Source organism: Platalea leucorodia (assembly GCF_965183815.1).
Source record: "Platalea leucorodia genome assembly, chromosome: 21".
NCBI lineage: Eukaryota > Metazoa > Chordata > Aves > Pelecaniformes > Threskiornithidae > Platalea > Platalea leucorodia.
Genome location: NC_138843.1, coordinates 3,020,885 through 3,040,324, shown reverse-complemented (window position 1 = coordinate 3,040,324; position 19,440 = coordinate 3,020,885). Strand labels below are relative to the sequence as shown.

The window sequence follows — 19,440 nt, the reverse complement described above, 5'->3', positions numbered from 1 at the left end:
TGACTCATACCAGCAAGCGCTTTCAACTCCGTTCAGTGGTGTAAAAAGCAAAAAATGAATAGGATAAACCAGCATAAACACCCAGGACTGAGCTTGCAGGTTTCTTTTTCTGTCCTTTTGCCTTAGTGTCTCAGAATTACAATATTAAACCTTGCTGAAAACTCCCTCGCTGCGCTTGGTCTATTGATACCTTGGCACAACACTACTGCTGTCGCGTACCATAGTAATAACCACTTAAGAAAGGTAAATCAGAAAAAAACCCACAAAACACCAAAAAACCAACCCTAACCCCACACTTTACCCAACTACACCAGAGCAGGCACCAGAGCTCGGTGCGGGCCATTGACCGCACTCGCACTGCGGCCTTCCCGCGCCCCGCCTCGGCTCCCCCCTTCCCCCGAGGGCCGCCGGTTCCCGGCACAGAGGCACCGGGGACCTGGGCCGCCGCTGCCCCCTCAGGGGCTCGGCTCCAGCCCCGGCACCACCAGCCCGCTGCCGACCCCCGAGCCCCCCAGCCCGGAGCGCGCTCACCCCGCCGGCGCCGGACCCCTGCTGATCCCCTCCCTCCTTCAGGCCTCTCACCGGGGCCGGGCCGCCGCCGCTCCCGCAGCCGCCTGAGGCGCGGCTCCCGCCATGGCGGTTGAAACGACCGGAAGCAGCGCGCGCTCCCGGGCGGCGCCGACGGCGGCCGCGAAGGTTCCGCTCCGGGCCGGGCCGGGCCGTGGCGCCGTGCGCGCTGACGCAGGCGCTCCGCACGCGCTGACGGGGGGCGCGCTCCTGCCCGACTCCCAACATGGCGGCGGGGGGCGGCGGCGGCGGCCGGGGGGGCAGCGCCCCGCGTTGGGGCGGCGGCGGCCGAGCCGCGGCGCAGGAGAAGCTGCCGGTGCATGTGAGTGCGGCGACCGCCCCGGCGGCCGGCCCCGCCGGGACCGCCGTGATTTCCCCCTTCCCCCCGCCGCGCCACGAAGGGCCGCTCCCCGCCGCCCTCGGCTCCCCCCCCCCACCCCCCCCGGGACGGCCCTGCCCGCCCCGCCGTGACCTGCCCCGCCCCGTCCGCGGCGCCGAACCCGCCCCCGGCGGCTGTCCCCCCCGCCGGTACCGTGGGGTGTCCCGGGGCCTTCTCCCCCCGGTGCCGTGGGGCACCCCCGCCCTCCTCCCACGGTACCGTGGGGTCCCCTGGGCCCTGCGCCCTCCTCCTCCGGTACCGTGAGGCCCCCCCAGGCCCGTTCCCCCCCTCCCCTGTACCGTGCCCCCCCTCCCCAGCCCGGCTGTTCTCCTCCGGTACCGCGGTCATGCTCCCCGGGGACCTCTTCCCCTCTCCCCGGTACCGTTCCCCCTTCCGTGCCCTGCCATCCTCCTGCGGCACCGTGAGGCCCACCTTCCCCGGTACGGTGGTGCCCCACCGGGGCCTGTCTTCCTCAGGGCCTCCTCATCTGGTACCGTGTGCCCCTCCCCAGTGCTGGGGGGCTCCCCCGGGGCCTGTTCCCCCCTCCCTCAGTGCCATGGGGTGCCCCTGCCACCATTCTGGGACCCTGGGGTGCCCCAGGGCCTGTTCCTCCTTTCTGGGCTTCACCTGCGTTCTCATCCCGCAGGTGGAGGATGCGCTTTCCTACCTGGACCAGGTGAAGATCCGCTTTGGCAGCGACCCCGCCACCTACAACGGCTTCCTGGAGATCATGAAAGAGTTCAAGAGCCAGAGGTAAAGCCCTGGCCCTGCGCCCCAGGGCTGCGCCGGGGAGCTCCTCAGCCTTGGCGGGGGTCTCTCAGCCTTTGCAGGGTCCCCCAGCCTTCACATCATCTTTCCACCTCCACAGACACACAGGCCGCCCTGCTGGCCTGTTCCCCAGTAGTGCAGTCACTAGACATTGGAGGTGGAGGGTCTCTGTCCATCCCATCATTTTCCAGAGACGAAATCCACAGGAAAAGGCAAATCTATTTTTAATTCCCACTCTGAAACGCAGATCTGGAAAATAAGTGAAGAAGCGTGAGTGCAGAGCCTCTCTGTGACCTGTCGGCCCTAGAGGTGACAGCTGCCTTGCCCGTTTATCTCCTCTCTGTGGGTAATGCTCCCAGTATGGGGCTGCAGTGGATGCTGGTCGTTCCCTCGGCTTGGGCTAATTTCTAGGTCTGAGGTTCCCAAACTTGCTTGTTAAAAAATTGCATCTGTAAGAAGGCAGATGCTTCGCACACCTCTGTAATTTGCTAGGCTTAACGTGTATTTCTGATTTGGACACAAGTAACAAACTCTTCTCAATTTTAGCATTGACACACCTGGAGTAATCCGACGTGTTTCACAGCTTTTCCATGAGCATCCTGACCTCATTGTAGGATTCAATGCTTTCCTCCCTCTGGGCTATAGGATAGAAATTCCAAAGAACGGGAAGTTAAGTATACAGTCACCTTTGAATAGTCAGGTAGGTTATAGAGCTCTCATTCTCTAAATAAATTCTGTTCCATGTGTCACTATACACATCTCTTGCACAGTTTAGACTATGTAGATTTACGTGTATTGCATGTTGCTAAAGTTTTTACGTGGTTTTCAAAGTCTATGATAATGGGTATAATACAAATTTAAATATTTATTCTCCAACCAGTTGTTAGTTTAGCTTACACAAGAATGATATTCCTGCACGAAGTGCCGCTTCAACTCCAAATACTTCAGTCAGATTTGAAAATTGAAATTGTAATTGGCTTGACATATTTATGTAGATTGTCAATAAGTGGTGTGTGTAGCAACAAATTTCAAAAAGAGATTCTGGAAGAATCGCGTTTCCAGACTTCCACTGAGAAACTGGGAAATATGTTTAGGCAATAGGCAAAAAATAGATGTCAGGTATTGCCACGCAGTTGCTAACATCCTGCAGTGAAAGACATCTGCTGTAATACAGATGGATACATATCGGCCTCTCCTTCTTTTTTGTTGTTCTGTGGTTGTGGAGGCTGAAACAGAGCTATTACCTGAATTCTACTGATAAACTTGTGGTTTAACTCTAATTAGTAGCAGTAAGTATCTTATAGATCTCAGTTCCCTTAGATCTCTCTGTTGCTTAGAAATTTAACATCTTTAAGAGCCTTACGTTTTAATATGTTTCTTAAAACTGACAGTTCCTCTGAAATAAAACAGTGGCAACAGAACCTGCGGTGCGTGTTGTGTGGTACGCCCTCTCAAGTGTAGTGGATAATGCAGCGACAGTCAAAAGCGGTAATGAGTCAGATGGTTCGTAAGCCAGATGCGACTTAGGGGATTTTTTTAACTGATGGTGTTAATAAACTAGGTAGGGAAATTTATTGGGTAATTAAATCTTTTTTCGTGATAATCTTTTTTAGCTAAACAGCTTGAAAAATCGTGATGCTAGATTGTTGTTGAACTTGCCTCTACGTTTCTGTACAAGTCACTGGCTTGTGTGTCTTATGCCACTAGGTGCCCTCAGAGCCTGTTCCCAGCGCTCTCCCTGGCAGCGGGCTGTTGTTGCATTACTCCCAGGAGAATTCGCACAATCACAGTGACTGCTCCGAGGAGTTCAGGCAACAGCTTCCATACAAAGAAGATAAATCTCAAATTCCTTTGGAGTCTGATTCTGTAGAGTTCAATAATGCTATCAGTTACGTGAATAAGATCAAAACACGTTTTCTTGACCATCCAGAAATTTACAGATCCTTTTTAGAAATTCTTCATACTTACCAGGTAAAAAGTCTTCCATATAAGCAGTTGTGGGTTTGCACTGTAGCTGTTTGAGGAGTAGCTGTCAAATGAAATGTCTGCCTATTGAACAGGCTTACGCAGTTCCCAGGCACTAGCCTTTGTCCAACAATTGCCTTATAGATATTCACATGAAATGACAAAAGTGTGAAAATTGTAGAACTTGCCAGGGTCTGAGGTGTAAAGGGGTTGTATCTACATCTGTCTTTACTGATCTTTGGTTGATGTAGTGATATTCTGTGTGAAAGGATGCACTGTAAGAACCTTGGGCTGTCTGATACAAGCTATTTCAAGTTTGTGTAGCATAAGGTTTTTGGCTGAGGTGATGAGTTTTCTTGCATAGTGAATTTTTGACTCTATTTAACATCTGTGCGTAACTTTTCAGAAAGAACAGCTGAACACTAAAGGCCGACCCTTTCGAGGCATGTCAGAGGAAGAAGTGTTTACTGAAGTAGCAAATCTGTTCAGGGGACAGGAGGATCTGCTTTCTGAGTTTGGACAGTTCCTCCCGGAGGCTAAAAGGTCTTTGGTACGTGTATGCTTAGAACAAGGCAGAATATCGAATACTCTCTGTTTGTACGTAGAATACGTAAAGAAGCTTTAGGAATGCAAAACATTATGGGAAAACATACAGCCGGTAGATGAACTCTGTTCCTCTTCATTGTTTGGAATTTTGCAGAACAAGTGACTTAACTACGTGTTCTCTGTTGTGTTCAGATTTATAGGGTTCTTTATTTGTGCCGACCGAGAAGAGAACATTGAAATCATTCTTTATTTACTTCAGTTCACAGGAAATGGACCATGTGAAGTGAACAGTGTCCAAAAAACCGAGCATGAGAAGAATCTGGAACACAGCAAAAAGCGATCCAGACCACTGCTGTTGCGTCCTGTTTCTGGCCCAGCAAAGGTATCTTTTAGCAAGTAAAAACTTAGAATAACCTGATATTACTCGTCGTGTTCAAGATAATTGCTTAGATAAAGTTGTAATGAGTAGCGTCTTTGAGGTATGTAGATGTTAGGTACGAGAAACAAAATTTCAAAGCTATTTTTAAAATAATTACTGTAGAAAAAGGGAATTTTTAAAGTATGCTTAAATGCGTGTGGTCACATGATGACATGATACTAAATATCAGGATCTTCTGTACTAAGTATTGGCCCTGGAAAGGGACAATTTATTGCTTCTACAAAGAAATCTTTCTTTGGAATTCTTTCTCAAGTGATCCTTTTTTGTTGTTGTTGTCTTAGCTGGGATTCATTGGATAGAGATTGCTGTGGAGGGCTTGACACAGCAATGCGAGATCGCTATTTGGGAAATACTGAGTTTCGGCCTTTGCAGAGAGCTGTTATACGTCAGAGAAGTGGAATTTGATAGCATTTGAGTCACAACATTTTAAGCATAACTGTTTGTTCTTTTAACAGAAGAAAATGAAACTGCGAGGTACCAAAGATCTGTCAGTAGCGACAGTGGGAAAATACGGAACACTGCAAGAGTTTTCCTTCTTTGACAAGGTCAGTATTTGGCCTGTTCTCACATTCTGTGGACTTATTTTCAACCATTTATGTGGTTATTAATTGGTTGGTTTTCTATACAATCTGTCAGCGCTTAGCAATTGCCGGACTTTTCAAGTGGTAGAGAAAGACAGACCAAGAAAAGAGAAAATAGGTGGGTTTGGAAGATGAATAGAAACTGATAATTAACCTTTTCCTGAACGCTCATCTCTTACAGACATGTTTTTCTCTATTTTTCAGTGCTGTTTCCTCACGGTACCATCTGTAGTTACTAGATCATTGTTTGAAACTGGGCATTTTTGTGCATATTCTCTTTTTATGTTGCAATGTAGACAGAGGTTTGTCACTGTACCCATGATTCAGACTACTTAGAATATGAACTAAATAAAAGTGGTGTTCAAGTGATCTGAGCATTTCTCTCCAAACTGTGCTTCAGGTGCGTAGGGTGCTAAAGAGTCAGGAAGTCTACGAAAATTTTCTCCGTTGCATTGCTCTCTTCAACCAGGAGTTGGTCTCTGGCTCTGAGTTGCTCCAGCTAGTTACGCCGTTTTTAGGGTAAGTTACTGCCTGCCTTCTCTGCTGTGTTGGACTTTTTAGATCTTACTCTGTTACTTTTTGGTAGACATTGTGAACTTTGTTACTGAAGTTTTGGATTTAACTTCAGAAATGTCTCCTAGGTAGCATGCAAGAAATTGAAGGCTAATCAAAAAAGAGGAGTAAGAAAATCTGAATCTTTTAACATATCTAACAGCTCTTAAAGAGCACTTTGGGGAGGATGTTTTCCTCTGTGCATCCAGTTGAAAGCCTCAAAAGCAGCAGCCTACCTGATGTTATACTACATCATTGGGGGCAGAGAATCTCATGAATTCTGGAGGGTGGTCTCTGTTGACGCTCCCTGTTCTAATCCCTCAAAATGTAATACAAGTATAAACACGAAATCTCAGAATGGAGCTGTGAAAAGGATAAATAGTTCTAGGTCTGATGGGAGCCTCTCGTGCTGTTTGGCTTCCAACAGAAGAGGGAGAGTCAGATGGCAAGGACCAGTGATGCCTCAGTTAAGGGGAGTATTCCTGAAGTTGTGAAGGGAAATTCTTTTCCTGCCTTAAGTCAAAAAACCCCTAAAGTAATTCAGAGAGAATGATAACAGAGGTAAAACATTGGTGAAAGATTTCTTGCTGCAATGCTAAGTTTTTTTAGATTTTCTCCCTCGCTTTTATGACACACATTAGCCACCCTAAAACTCTCAGAGTGAAATAACAAAATACACTTACTTGTGTTTTTGAAGGAAATTCCCAGAACTCTTTGCACAGTTCAAGTCCTTTCTTGGTGTGAAAGAGCTTTCATTTGCTTCTCCACTGAGCGACCGATCTGGGGATGGAATGAGTCGGGAGATTGATTATGCTTCCTGCAAACGCATAGGATCAAGTTACCGGGCTCTCCCCAAAACCTATCAGCAGCCAAAGTGCAGCGGAAGGACGGCCATTTGCAAGGAGGTACTTTGGGATCAACCCGTTCAGTCCCTGAACACACATGGCACTTGCGTAACTTGAAGTGGGGTAGTTAGTTAGCTTCTGCATGTGGATTCCCCTCTTTAATGCTGATTAGCCAGCTTTAATCTCACGTCAGTTATTCACCCAATTTATTGAAATAAGAGTATCCACATGCATTTTACTAATTTTATCTTAACCCATCTCAAATCACGTCCTTCACTTTAATGTCTTCTGAGTCTGTGTGCATACACAATTTTATTCCTATAGACAGAAAAGAATATTAATTAGCCTGAAATTAATTTCCTAGCAGTGGACCAATATGGCCTTTAGAAACAGTTTTTCCCCTGAAAGAGCACTGTGAGCCAGCGTCTCGGGCGCTGTTCTCACTGAGAGCAGACATCTGCAGCATAGCTGCTTCCACCTCTCGCTGTTGTTGGCACCTCTGTCTACTGTACTTACAGTTGCTGATTACTGCAGAGTGACCTCTGTGGTTTGTGAGATGATAGCGAAGGTGCTTTCGAGCTTTCCGAGCAGGGCCCTGGTGCGGTTCCACACAGGCCTCTGATCTTCTGGGGAGCAGTCACGACAGTGGCTTGTGAACTAGGTCTGAAACTTCCAACAGAAACTCAGGGCAGAACTGTGCAAAAATAAAACAGAGGAGCATCAGACTCCATGAGAACAGCTCTGGGCTCATAAGGCTCGGTTCAATGTCATGTCTTTGCACTGTCGCAGGTGTTAAATGATACCTGGGTTTCGTTTCCATCCTGGTCTGAAGACTCCACCTTTGTCAGCTCCAAGAAGACTCCTTATGAGGAGCAGTTGCACCGCTGTGAAGATGAGCGGTTTGAGGTACCTCTGCTGTTGAGCTTCCTGTCTGCCTGTCTGCCTCCTCAGAAGGCAGAACTTCTAGCTATGAGGATTTTGACTGAATTAATTGGTGGCCAATTACTGAAAGTTCTATTAGTGTTCATTGGTTTGAGCTAGAGTTTGGTGTTTTCCACTTGCTTGGAGTCTAGTAGTTCTTCCTAGGCATGAGTCCAGTTCTAAAAAGCATGTTACCTTTAGGAGAACTGGTGGAGTTATATTTTCCAGTAAGAAAACTTGCTGATGCTTTTTAGCTCCACCCAGTGGGGCTGGAGTGCATGCCACAAACCAGGCACCACCGGTCTCCATTTTCCTGCCTTTTCTTACACTGTGTCTTTTGTGAACTCTTAACAGTTGGATGTTGTCTTGGAGACCAACTTAGCCACAATACGTGTGCTGGAGAGCGTGCAGAAAAAACTGTCGCGACTGACGCAAGAGGATCAGGAGAAATTTCGACTGGATGATTGCTTGGGAGGAACATCAGAAGTGATCCAGCGCAGGGCCATCTACCGCATCTATGGTGATAAAGCACCAGAGATCATTGAAAGTCTTAAGAAAAACCCAGTTACTGCAGTTCCTGTTGTTCTTAAGAGGTAATTCCCCTCCTCCTGTGTTCACCTGGGTTCTTTAAGAAACCGATACAGAATTCTTAAAGCAGTTTTAAACAACTGTTTTTGTAGATGTTGTTTCAAAGGATAACTCATCTCAGCGGTGGTGCTGTTTTTATTTATTTATTGCTTCCAGGAATACTGAAAAGTTTTTGGTGCAGCACAGTTGGCTACATTAAAAATGCTCTGTGTGTATTTCTGTGGTTGTCTTTTTGAACTGAAGTAGATTATACATTTATGCAGATTGAAAGCAAAAGAGGAGGAATGGCGGGAGGCCCAGCAGGGCTTCAACAAAATTTGGCGGGAGCAGTATGAGAAAGCCTACTTGAAGTCCCTTGACCACCAGGCCGTCAACTTCAAACAAAATGACACCAAAGCTTTGCGCTCCAAGAGCTTGCTGAATGAAATTGAGAGTGTCTATGATGAGGTGCGTATGCCAGTAAATAATCCATCCTGTACGTCCCTCGTTCATAGTATTATCTAGATGTTTACATAGCACCTGGGACCTTGTTGAAGTGGTAGTGCTCTGAAGAGTTCTCGGTCAAAAATGACTGTCCCAAGCATAGCGTTAATACTGGCTTATTTCTTCTGGCAGGAATGGCTCTTGAGCATGGATTGGAAGGATCTTTATCTATTTGTCTCTTGATTACAGCATCAGGAGCAGCACTCAGAGGGGAGAAGTTCGTCCACAAACGAGCCTCATCTTATCTTTATCTATGAAGATAAGCAGATTTTGGAAGATGCGGCATCTCTTATCAGCTATTATGTAAAAAGGCAGCCTACTATCCAAAAGGAAGATCAAGCAACCATCCGGCAGATAGTGCATCACTTCATACCTGAGCTGTTTTTCTCTCAGCCCCCTGAGCACAGTATTTCTGAAGAATCAACAGACGAGGACAGAGAAAACCATCAGGGGCAGAACCTGGATACTCCTGAGCTACGGAAAAAACATGTGCCTGGGCCTCCAAGCAGTCCTTTGGAGGCAAAAGCAACCTTCTGTGATGTTACAGCTGCTGAGCCCCACAACACTCTGGATGATGTTTACAGTCTATTCTTTGTCAATAATAATTGGTATTTCTTCCTCCGCCTTCACCAGACTCTGTGCTCAAGGCTCCTAAAGATTTATCGTCAAGCTCAGAAGCAGCTTCTAGAATATCGGACTGAAAAAGAGAGAGAGAAGCTCCTTTGTGAGGGAAGAAAAGAAAAAACCAATGATCCAGCCATGGAACTAAGACTGAAGCAACCAAGTAAGAATAATCTGGGACATAGTCCACTCCTAATGCTCTGGTTGCTGGTGCTCGTTGTGTATATCTGAGTAACTGAGACCAGCAGGCAAGTCTGTAAGGAATGTAGAGGTGCAAACATCCACCATATTTGTGGTGTGGGGATACAGCTGATTTAACAGGATAGCTAGTTTGTAATTTATCTTCTGAGGGCTCTCGTGTGTAGTTCATAGAGACTTCACGCAAGCCCACTGTTGTCAGATGTTGCCAGGTGTCTCATTGTATTAATCTGTTACTTTGATTTAAAATGTAAATGGCTCCACAACGCAATAGTTAACTACACAAGGCAGTCCTGGAAGTGCATGAGATAAAACCGGTAGTCCGTCAGCACTCCTTACAGAGAACTGTCTGTCTGTAAGCATGTTTTCCATACTGAATGTCATGGTTCTTGAGCTGTGCTGTCCCTTGTATCTCTTGACTTCACTCTGCCTCTTACATGCATTAAGTGACTGCACTTTTCCCCTGCCCAGGTGAGGTGGAACTGGAGGAGTATTACCCCGCCTTCCTGGATATGGTGAGGAGTCTGCTGGATGGGAATATTGACCCAACGCAGTACGAGGACACTCTGAGGGAGATGTTCACTATCCATGCCTATATTGGCTTTACTATGGACAAACTGGTGCAGAATATTGTCCGCCAGGTAACTAATTTGATGGCTGTGCTGTGTATTTGGGGGGCCGCACATCTCCCTTCTATAGACAGCTAGGTTTCTCACAGCACCCTGTAATGCAAGGACTCACTAAATGCAAAGCAAATTCATAGAAACGTTACAGATGTGGGGGAAACACTCTAACAGAAGTTCAGTGAGATAGTTCAGCGTCAGTACAGGGACCACCTTAGGGGATTTACTCTTCCTGGCCTTTTCCAACATTTTTTGATTTCCAGTCTTTTCAAAGTTCTGCCATTCCCAAAATAAATCTGAGGGGGAAAAAAAAAGTCCAGTCCTTTTTACTCAAATCCGTCTTCTGATTTTAAGGCACATCAGCCCCTCACTCTGTTCCTTTTATTGCAAAGTAATGAAAAAGAGAGTGAAATGTGTGAAGTCTCGGGTGGTAAAACTTTGCTGCTTCATCTGAGGTGTGATGCTGTGCCGAGTTTTGCACTCCTTTCATAACACGCTAGAGTTAACTCTTGGCCCAGACTTGCTGACTGAATTCCCCCTTTTTTAATGGAAGCTTCACCATCTAGTGAGCGATGACATCTGCTTGAAGGTTGTTGAGCTCTACTTGAACGAAAGGAAGCGAGGTGCTGCGGGAGGTAACTTATCCTCTAGGTGTGTCCGGGCAGCAAAGGAGACCAGCTATCAGTGGAAGGCTGAACGCTGCATGGCGGATGAGAACTGTTTCAAGGTAAGAACTTGCTGCCAGGGAACTTTCATAAAGTGACTGTGGCACTTTACCTGGGAGAAATGGGTTTGGAAGCTCCAAGGCAATGGAGAGCAATATGGAGAGAAGGTACCAAAACCAGAGCATAGACAGTGAAGCGGCATACTGGCTCACTGAAGAGCTCTGCTGCTTACTTCTATCCTAGCTCATATTTGTTGTCCAAATGACTCATTGTGAATATACAGCACTTTATTGTGAACCCATGGGGCCAATATCTTGTGCCTGTAACTTTATTACAGGTAATGTTTCTTCAGCGGAAAGGACAGGTGATCATGACCATCGAGCTTCTGGATACAGAAGAAACCCAGACAGAAGATCCTGTGGAGGTCCAGGTAATATCACGGTGACCATGGAGTCTGCTGTACCACAGACAAAGCAGACGTCTAAGAAGGCTTTCCTGCTTTCTTGTTCCAAACTGTGAGGCTTTGCCAGGAGGAGAAGTTTACCTGGGAGGTGGGAAGATTACACGTGGGGCTGTGGTCATTGACAGAAATGGGTATGTTAGCAAGAGAGTTTCAACGTAAATCAGCTCGGGGTTGAGTCAGATACCAGCAGGTTCATAAAAAGCAGCTTGGAAATAAACTAGTTCTTTGCAGTGGCGTTTGTCTCGATGAGAGCGAAATCTGACTTGAAATCGGTCTCTCTTGTGTAGCACCTGGCTAACTACATGGAGCAGTACGTTGGGGTAGAAGGAGCTCCGAACAACCAGAATGATGGCTTCTTATTGAAACCGGTCTTTCTGCAAAGGTGAGCGCGCTCCCTCTCCTGAGTCACGCCTGCAGCAGCCGGTACTGCTTCCTCTCTGCATATGTGGCAGGGATTTTAGGTGATGTGCCATACGAGCAACTAAAGGGAAATGCACGCATCTTTGAGGTCCAAAGGGGCGCTGTAGTCCAGCACACTGCATAAGAATGCCAAAGAAAAAAATTATGGCCCCTGCGTTGAGGCTTGTTCATGAAACTGTTTTTGGAAAGGAGTGGGACTGTCTAAGCAGTCCCTTCTGGGGGGAGTTTGAGGTCTAATTCGTTCCCATTTCACTAAATATTTGTCAGAGTGTATGGAGGAAGATCCTGGAGAAAGTCCGAAAACAATGTGGAGACACAAATTTCATACTTGCGCTGTCAGCTCTGCTAGCTGAAGAGAATGGATAACCAAGTGTGACACATGCTTTGTAATCCTTCTTTTGTTCTAGAAACCTAAAAAAGTTTCGCAAGTGGCAATGTAAGCAAGTGAGAGCTCTGCGTAGCGAAGTGAAGAGCTCCTGGAAGAGGCTGATTGGGGTGGAAAGTGCCTGCAATGTGGACTGCCGCTTCAAGCTCAACACCCACAAAATGATGTTCATCATGAACTCGGAGGATTACATGTACAGGCGGGGAGCTCTCTGCCGAGCCAAGCAGGTGCATCTCCTATTTCTCTCTCTGCAGCTCAGGCAGTAGCAGAGGTTGAGGATGTGAGCCAAAAGACAGGTACCGATAAGAAGTCTTGTGGCTGAATTCCTGCAAACTACACCCAGAAGTTACTGCTCTGTGTTGGATGAAACATGGAGGAGAGCTGGTAAATGCTCTGTACTTTGGTTTAGTTTAGCAGCCTTTACTTTACCATGCAAATTTTAAGGGGGAGTGGCAAACATTAAGAAATAGAGATCTTTAAATGCAGGTATGCGGTTTCCTGTTTTACTGTTTGTGTTTTGTTGTAAAGCATGCACGTCTCGGACACACAAAGAGGCGAAGGTTTTGGCTTCTCCCCCAGAAACCTCTTGGTGATCTTTACTGTCCTGCTTTCAGGTACAGCCGATGGTGCTGCTAAAGCATCACCAGCAGTTTGAAGAGTGGCACAATAGGTGGCTGGAAGAGAACGTGACCATGGAGGCAGTTGATGTAGTTCAAGACTGGCTAATGGGAGACGAAGACGAGGAGATGGTGCCCTGTAAAACAACTTGTGAGACGGTGAATGTCCACGGGGTCCCAGTGAACAGATACAGAGTTCAGTACAGTCGCCGTCCAGCTTCACCCTGAGCAGAGACTTGTTCCTGGGACCAAGACAAGTAGGAGCGTTGCTGGTGAAACACATTTACTCTGAGAATAGTGGTGGGAATGCAATGTATGTATTAATGATATTTATCCAAACAGCATTTTACTTCGGATTATGATGTATTTTCCATATGGCATAGACTTGTCTCCTTGCAGTGTAATCCTCCAGCCATCATGAAAAGACTTTTAAAAGCTTTATGGGAAGAGGGCTCTTGGCATCGCCACACACTTTTTAGTAGTTTCCTAGCTTTAGGCCGCTGCTGACCAGCCAGTACCGGAAGGCTGAGTGAGGGGGTCGGGCTCTGGGCGAACTACCACTAGTGGCTTGTTGGAGAGATGGAGCTGGGCTGGTGTTCGAGCAGATGCTGGCAGCTGCTTCCACTTTGAAGGGTTGAATGTTCCCTATCTTCCTGAATTTATGCCGTCTTCGAGCCTGCAGAACTCTTCAGTCTAACCTCCGAGTGCCAGCGGGGCTGAGAGCACCTGGCACGGATTGCTAGCCCCGCTAAGGGCTCCTTCGTTATCTGTGTGTACTGATAAGGCAACGAATACAGTATTTGTTACTGGTGCTCTGGTGAGAAAAATGCCAAAACTGGGAGAAGGGCGAACGGCGTACTACACGCTCTTAACTCTCACTCATCGACTAAGTATTTTGGAGCATGAACCAAGGGGAAGAAACTCTCTGAGCTGCAGTGCCAGGCAAGAGGGTGTTTTGTGGCGCAGGACAGCCTAGGCCCATCAGCTGCCCCTCTGCGGATGCGCGCCGGATCCCATGTCGTTGCTTTGTGAACTTACGAGCTGCTGCAGCCTCTGCCTTCTCAGATCTGGAGCTGCTTGGAGCGTGTGCGTGAGGAGGAATATCCATTGCGAGGTCTGGCCTTTTGGTTTGGGGTTTTTTTTTTTTTTTGTATTTTGCATGTCGATTGGCAGCCTCTGGAGACTGCGTTTTCAGGCGCTTCGCTTTCCTTGTGCGTGCCCGGACTCCGTGGTTCTGCTGGGCTGTACCACTTGGGTAACATCAGTAGATGGAGCTCTTGCAGCGCAGCCTTTGCACGGGATCTGAGGTTTGTCCCAGATACTTTGCTCTTTCTGCTGGGTCAGCACAGATGCTGTATTTGCAGTGACACATGGAAATCTGTAATGGGCAGTGTTAGATCCAGCCACAACCGTTGTAGACAAGCTTTTCCACTCAACCGTCTGTACTTCTATCAAAGCTTTTTTGCAATGAAACCTAACAAAAAAGCCTACCCCGAACCATACAGAACACTATGTCAATTGTCTGACTTAATCTATTGAAAAATGAAGAAAATTTAGCTGTGTCTGTCCTGCAACCCCACTGTGACTTCGCTCTTGTTTTTCAGGGGCCAAGGGCAAGCACGCTGTCCGTGGAGTGTGTTACAAACACAATGTCTTGAGGCAGGTCCAGCCTCCTTTCAGCTCTGCTTCCAACCTTTTCCTGGCTTTTGGGGGAATAACCCCCCCACCCCGATATTTTTTGTGGCTTTGATTTTTAGGTTATAATTTCTGCCAGACCTAAGTAGCAGCCTGTAGGATTTGTCCTGGGTTATTTCCACTGTACAACATTTGGTTTTGCAATTGTCTCACTTGACAGTAGAAAAATTGGCCTTTGGGGTACGTTTAATAGAAAACTGTACTGACTCTTTGTCTTTTTTGCAAAATAATCTGTAGGAGGGAAGGAGGGAGGCCAGTCTCTGGCATTCGTGGCCACTTGCACAACCACTGCCAGCAGAGGACTTTTCATCAAGAACTCATGTTCTCGTTGTCTGGGTCTCTGTTAAATTTTGGTTACAGAAATGATCTGAAGGTTCTTCCCCTGCTCTTGTTGCAGTAAGCGATAAAAGGCACCGACCACGTAGCTACGTGAGGGCTGGGTGGGGAGCGGGGGGACAGGCCCCGTGCAAAGCACAGGATCCCCCTTTTGCTTCCAGACAGCTCAACAAAACACGCCTCAGCCCTGTTCACCTCTCTGCTGGCTTCCAGTGGAGATGACAACTGTGCCAAATTTTATGGTTTTACGATACAGAAAAATGTTTACTAGAAAATAGGTTGCAACTTGTGGCTTAAAATGCATTTGATTCCGAGCGTACCAGGGCGTAGGAGGGTGACGCGCCCGTGCACCGTCCTGTTCCATCTCCGCATTTTTAAGTGTACTTCAGGTATTTTTAAGCATCCTTATTTTGTAAACCTTAATTTATAATCTGAACAGATTAAGTAAGACTTTCGCCCTTTACAGTGCTATTGTCTCAAAAATGATAGTAGCAAATGATGTGAATGGAATAAGCAGGCAGTGCAGGTTTGAGAGTGGCTTGCTAATGTCTGAGAGTTTAAGCTCAACCGCTGTGTATCTGCTAGCGCCACCTTGATTCAAGAGTTTGTTCTTCCATTTTTTTGAAGGATCTTTGCTTTTGGGCTTGTAATTGCTTTGCCAGCTCTTTGAATGTAGTTTTTTTTATATTTATTTGCACATTCAAGTAAAATAAAATATTGATTTTAAAAGTCTGCAGCTCTCACTGTTTTAAATTAATTTAAACTTTCTGACAATCCCCAGACTTGATTGTTTTACACCTGAAACTGAATTTTAAATGGTAGAAAAATGCAATTGAAAAGTCGGATGAACTTCCCTTCAAGCAGTTGCAAGGCAGGCTGCAGGATGTAATGATTCAGATGTGGGTCAGCTCACTTCCAGCGGGCCAGCAGGCAGCAAATCTTTAACCTTACCCACACTGAGAAGCTAGCGCGCGGTAAGCATACGTGAGCTAGCGCACTAGCTAACATAAAAGAGAAACAAGTTTCCTGCAAGTAGCGTGCGATAGGAGATCCCACGCAGGAAGGCAGCGCCTGCGGCTCTGCGCTTACGTGCGTGCTGCCAAGAGCTGCCTTGGAGCAAAGGCCCACGGCTGGACGAGAGCACGGGAGTCCATGGGGTGGCACAGTTGCTCCACGCAGAGAGAGATTTCAAAAGAAAACACTGTGTCGTGCCAGCAAAGCATGTCTTTTTGCAGATTGGTTTATTTCTAGCAGCACCTTTGCCATGAGAGGTGTGGTGCAAAAATATGGTCCAGGCCTGGCCCCCAAGTACTCGCACGCTAAATGCAAGACATTCAAGAGAAGTGACTGATTCCAGTTCCGAAATCTATAAGCACATCTGCTACAGGTTAAGACAATACAACTGCAACCATGAAAATAACCCTCCACCCGCCTTTCCCTCAACCTCCCCAAATTCCTGGGTAATAACATGTTTAACTGTGATCCCTGTGAGCTCTGCACAACAAATGAATGTGTAGATTTTGCAAATTAAGCCGTAGTGATGTGACCCAGATCTGATAGGAGTTTCCTTTACATCATTTTCAACACTTCCGTTGCCATAACAAAAGGCAACTCTGCTTTCTGTGCAGCCTATTACTTGCTCACAAGGAAACAAACTGTTGTTCTCCTAATAACAATCCTCTGATGCATGCATAAATTGCATGGAATAATTTGATTAAAATGATGGTAGTGGCGTCTCAGAGGACACAGTCCGCTTTATACAAGTCTTCTCGCAGAGATCTTGGACTTCTCACAAAGAGGACATTCCCTGCGCTCAAGGGGAGGGACAGCCAGATCTGACATCACCCCAGAGCAGTTGGAGATCTCAGCAAGTGGACAGCTTTGGCAACGACAAAGACAGCCAGCTTAAAAATATCTTTCAGGTTTGCGGGATGGAGTAAGAATTAATGGTTTTCTAAATTAAATTAAGAATTGCTAAAGGGAGTACCTGAGTTCAGCATTTAATATTTCAGGACTTGGGGTTTTTTGTACATGTTTCCATGTCACAGTGATGCTCAGAGAGAAAGGCAGGGCTGCGAACCAGGGAGAGGTAGTCTAGAAGTATGTGTGTAAGCGAGTTGAGTTTTTCTTCATGCTTTAGCCATTCCTCTGGATTAGAACTAAGTTAACTCAACCTTACTGAAACCAGAGGTACGCTCTACCTCCCACTCATCAAAATCAAAATTAAAGATTAAATTAAAGTCTAGCAATTCGAAACCATACCTGTGCTAAAGGATGAATCCAAAAAGAACCATTTGAGACCCAGTGCTGAAAAGGGATGATGTTGTCTGTATCAGGCAAGGTAGCCCCTACCCCAGTGTCGTCATCTTGCTGAGAAAGAAGCTACTCCAGAACACCTAGTGAGTTGTAGTGATGCTAATATACTTCAAATATTCCTGGAAAATGGCTTCACGTGAACGTCCTACACTCTGAAGTGAAAACTGCAAGCAAGCAGAAGAGTAGTTCTGAGAAAAACCTGTCGTCTCCCCAGAAGTATTGCACCAGCATAAGGCTTACAAGCGATGAGGAGAATGTGAGCACAAAAGGTGTGGCATAACCAAGGAAAAGATTGGGTGGGATCCCGGTGGAACAGGAGAACTGTGGAACAAGCAGAAGGGAAGAGAGGCAGGGAGATTCCCTGGAGCTGTGGAGAGTCTCGGGGTGATGGTAAGAGACCTGACGAAGTGAGAGGAAGGGGAGCTGCTGTGATGGCGAAGTCAGGAAGAGTGCCCAAGGCTCGAAGTCGTCTTGTGCGTGCCAGAGCCTGCAAAGACAAATCTGGGGTGGGGGGATCCCGGTTCAAAGGACCATCGTTTCTAGTTCAGTAGTCAGTGGAAGTCTTCTGTGCCTTGTGGTTCTGAGAAGGCTCAGATGCTCGCACACCCAGCGGCCGGGAAAGGCAGGGCCAGCACTGCATGCATGGAAAAACGTGAGGTTGTGCTGACACTGGTGGAAACGCTTCATGCTGCTGGCGCTAAGGCAGAGCTGCTGCCTCCACGGTCAGCTGCCTCTCGTGTCTGCATCGCAAACACACCTGGGGCAGGTATTAGCTGCACTAACATTTCGGTCTTCACACCTGCTGGCTTGCAGCTGAAGAACTCTCTGGAGCTGCTGGAACAGAGCAGAAATAGCCAGCCCCATTATCTGCCTACCAAAGTTTGCTCTTCCAAACCTTAAAGATGTATGGAACAGGCCAGGTGGTGCTTGTACCCTCCCTCTGAGCTTTAAAATCCCTAGCCTGTTTTCCAGCATTACATCTTTTGGGTTCAGAGCCATGGAATAAAAGAGCGCCTTCTCCCAGGAGATGATCTATTGCACAATGAATTACTTTAAAACCAAATTGTTACCCCACAGGGCAGGGATCACACGACTTAAAGAGATGTTAACAAGCCGTGACAAACCTCTGGCATTAGAATTTTCAAGCAAGCTGTTCTGCATCTAAAGCAGTCACTAAAGATCACACAGCAGCTGAAAAATGAAGGATACAGCAATGAGTAACCTCTCTCTGCTCCACTCCAGAGACCTGGCCATAGGAAGCAGGGCTGCGATTTGCACACTATCTGAACCTGATTATGTCTAATTTTTTGCATACAGAGCATGGAAAGGATCCTGGCTGAGGCATGGAAAATATGTGGCCACATGAGTCATTCTGTAATGGTTCATAAATCCTGAGAGAATCACAAAAGCAAAACATCTAACATTGCATCTTCCCTGTCCCTGCCAGTGGAACTCCACCTCTCGACACGCTCAGCACAAGGATGTGGGAATATGGTGAAAGCAAAGGAAATAGGATCATTTTCTCCTTGGAATAGAAGAATCTCATCAAACAGCAGCCAGGCTCAGATTTGCAACCTTCACAGAAGAGGCCATTCATAAGCTGAGGAGAAAGAAATGAACTGCTCCTCAGGTTGCCAAACCAAATTTACAGTTCCTACTGCCCGGACTCCAGCTTCTGTCTTTACCCCCTTGCAGAGCCAGGCAGGGGACAGGAGAGCAAAAGCCTAAAAACCAGTGGCCTCTGAAGCTGTGACCTCCTGCCCCACGGGCCTACCCACTTGATGACCACTGGGAACTGGTCATGCTGGGGCTCTCACACAGGTGATGGGAGAGGATTTGGGACTTTCCAGCAATGCTGTGCAAGGCAGAGCATGGAAGGGACTTACACTTTCAAGGCGTTAGAGAAGGGGGCACCAAGCAGCAAAGGATCTTAAAGGTTCAGGTAGCACCTGCCAGCCCCTCTCACAACATTATGTGAATCGTCTCCTCCATGCAGCCAGCAGGTATGTGGCAGCAGCATGCCGCTGCTCCAAGCTATTAGCTAACACTGAGCGCTCAGCCCTCCTGGGGGTTTACTGGGTGGAGACTGCACATCTCTGGAAAAACACAGCTCTTCTTGGGCGAGAGGGCCTGAAATTCACCATTATCTACCCAAGAGCAGAGACTTCCCTTGTCAGGCCCCTTTCCTGCTTGGATGGAGCTGCTCTCCCTGTTCCTGGTAGTTTATCAGCGGAAGCACAGTGTCTCCTTCAAGCCGTGAGACCTTGCCACACTTACCATTTGTATGTTATGGCACTCCAGGCTGGTGCTCGTGCTGGTTCTTTCAAATGCAAATAGCTCCGACCCACAGGACTTTTGCTCAACCTCCGCAGTGACATCAAGGAAGGTGCAGGAGCTTTGTCCCCTGTTTAGCCAGGGAGCAGGAGCAGAAATAAACAAACAGGAGAACTCTGAAAGGCCCGGCCTG

General features: G+C 47.2%; 1 protein-coding gene across 3 annotated transcripts; it reads left to right on the top strand.

Moving 5' to 3' along the window:
- Positions 1-793: 793 nt before the first annotated feature.
- SIN3B (SIN3 transcription regulator family member B) lies at positions 794-15,311 on the top strand (the record flags this gene model as incomplete). 3 transcript variants are annotated; one of them, XR_014230301.1, is made up of 20 exons in its annotated part: positions 794-889; positions 1,593-1,699; positions 2,261-2,414; positions 3,422-3,685; positions 4,086-4,229; positions 4,485-4,607; positions 5,120-5,209; positions 5,646-5,764; positions 6,495-6,702; positions 7,432-7,548; positions 7,918-8,156; positions 8,415-8,598; positions 8,824-9,418; positions 9,925-10,094; positions 10,630-10,803; positions 11,079-11,171; positions 11,492-11,586; positions 12,032-12,236; positions 12,624-13,933; positions 14,231-15,311. XR_014230301.1 is itself a non-coding variant. In XM_082331091.1 (19 exons), the coding sequence occupies 19 exons, from the start codon at positions 794-796 to the stop codon at positions 12,852-12,854; spliced, it is 3,408 nt and encodes a 1,135-aa protein (XP_082187217.1). In that variant the 3' UTR covers positions 12,855-15,311. The 3 variants fall into 3 exon arrangements, 2 of the variants coding, with proteins under 2 accessions (XP_082187217.1, XP_082187218.1); XM_082331091.1 differs by having other exon boundaries at positions 12,624-15,311; XM_082331092.1 differs by lacking the exon at positions 794-889 and having other exon boundaries at positions 1,600-1,699; positions 5,123-5,209; positions 12,624-15,311.
- Between the last annotated feature and the right edge of the window lie 4,129 nt (positions 15,312-19,440).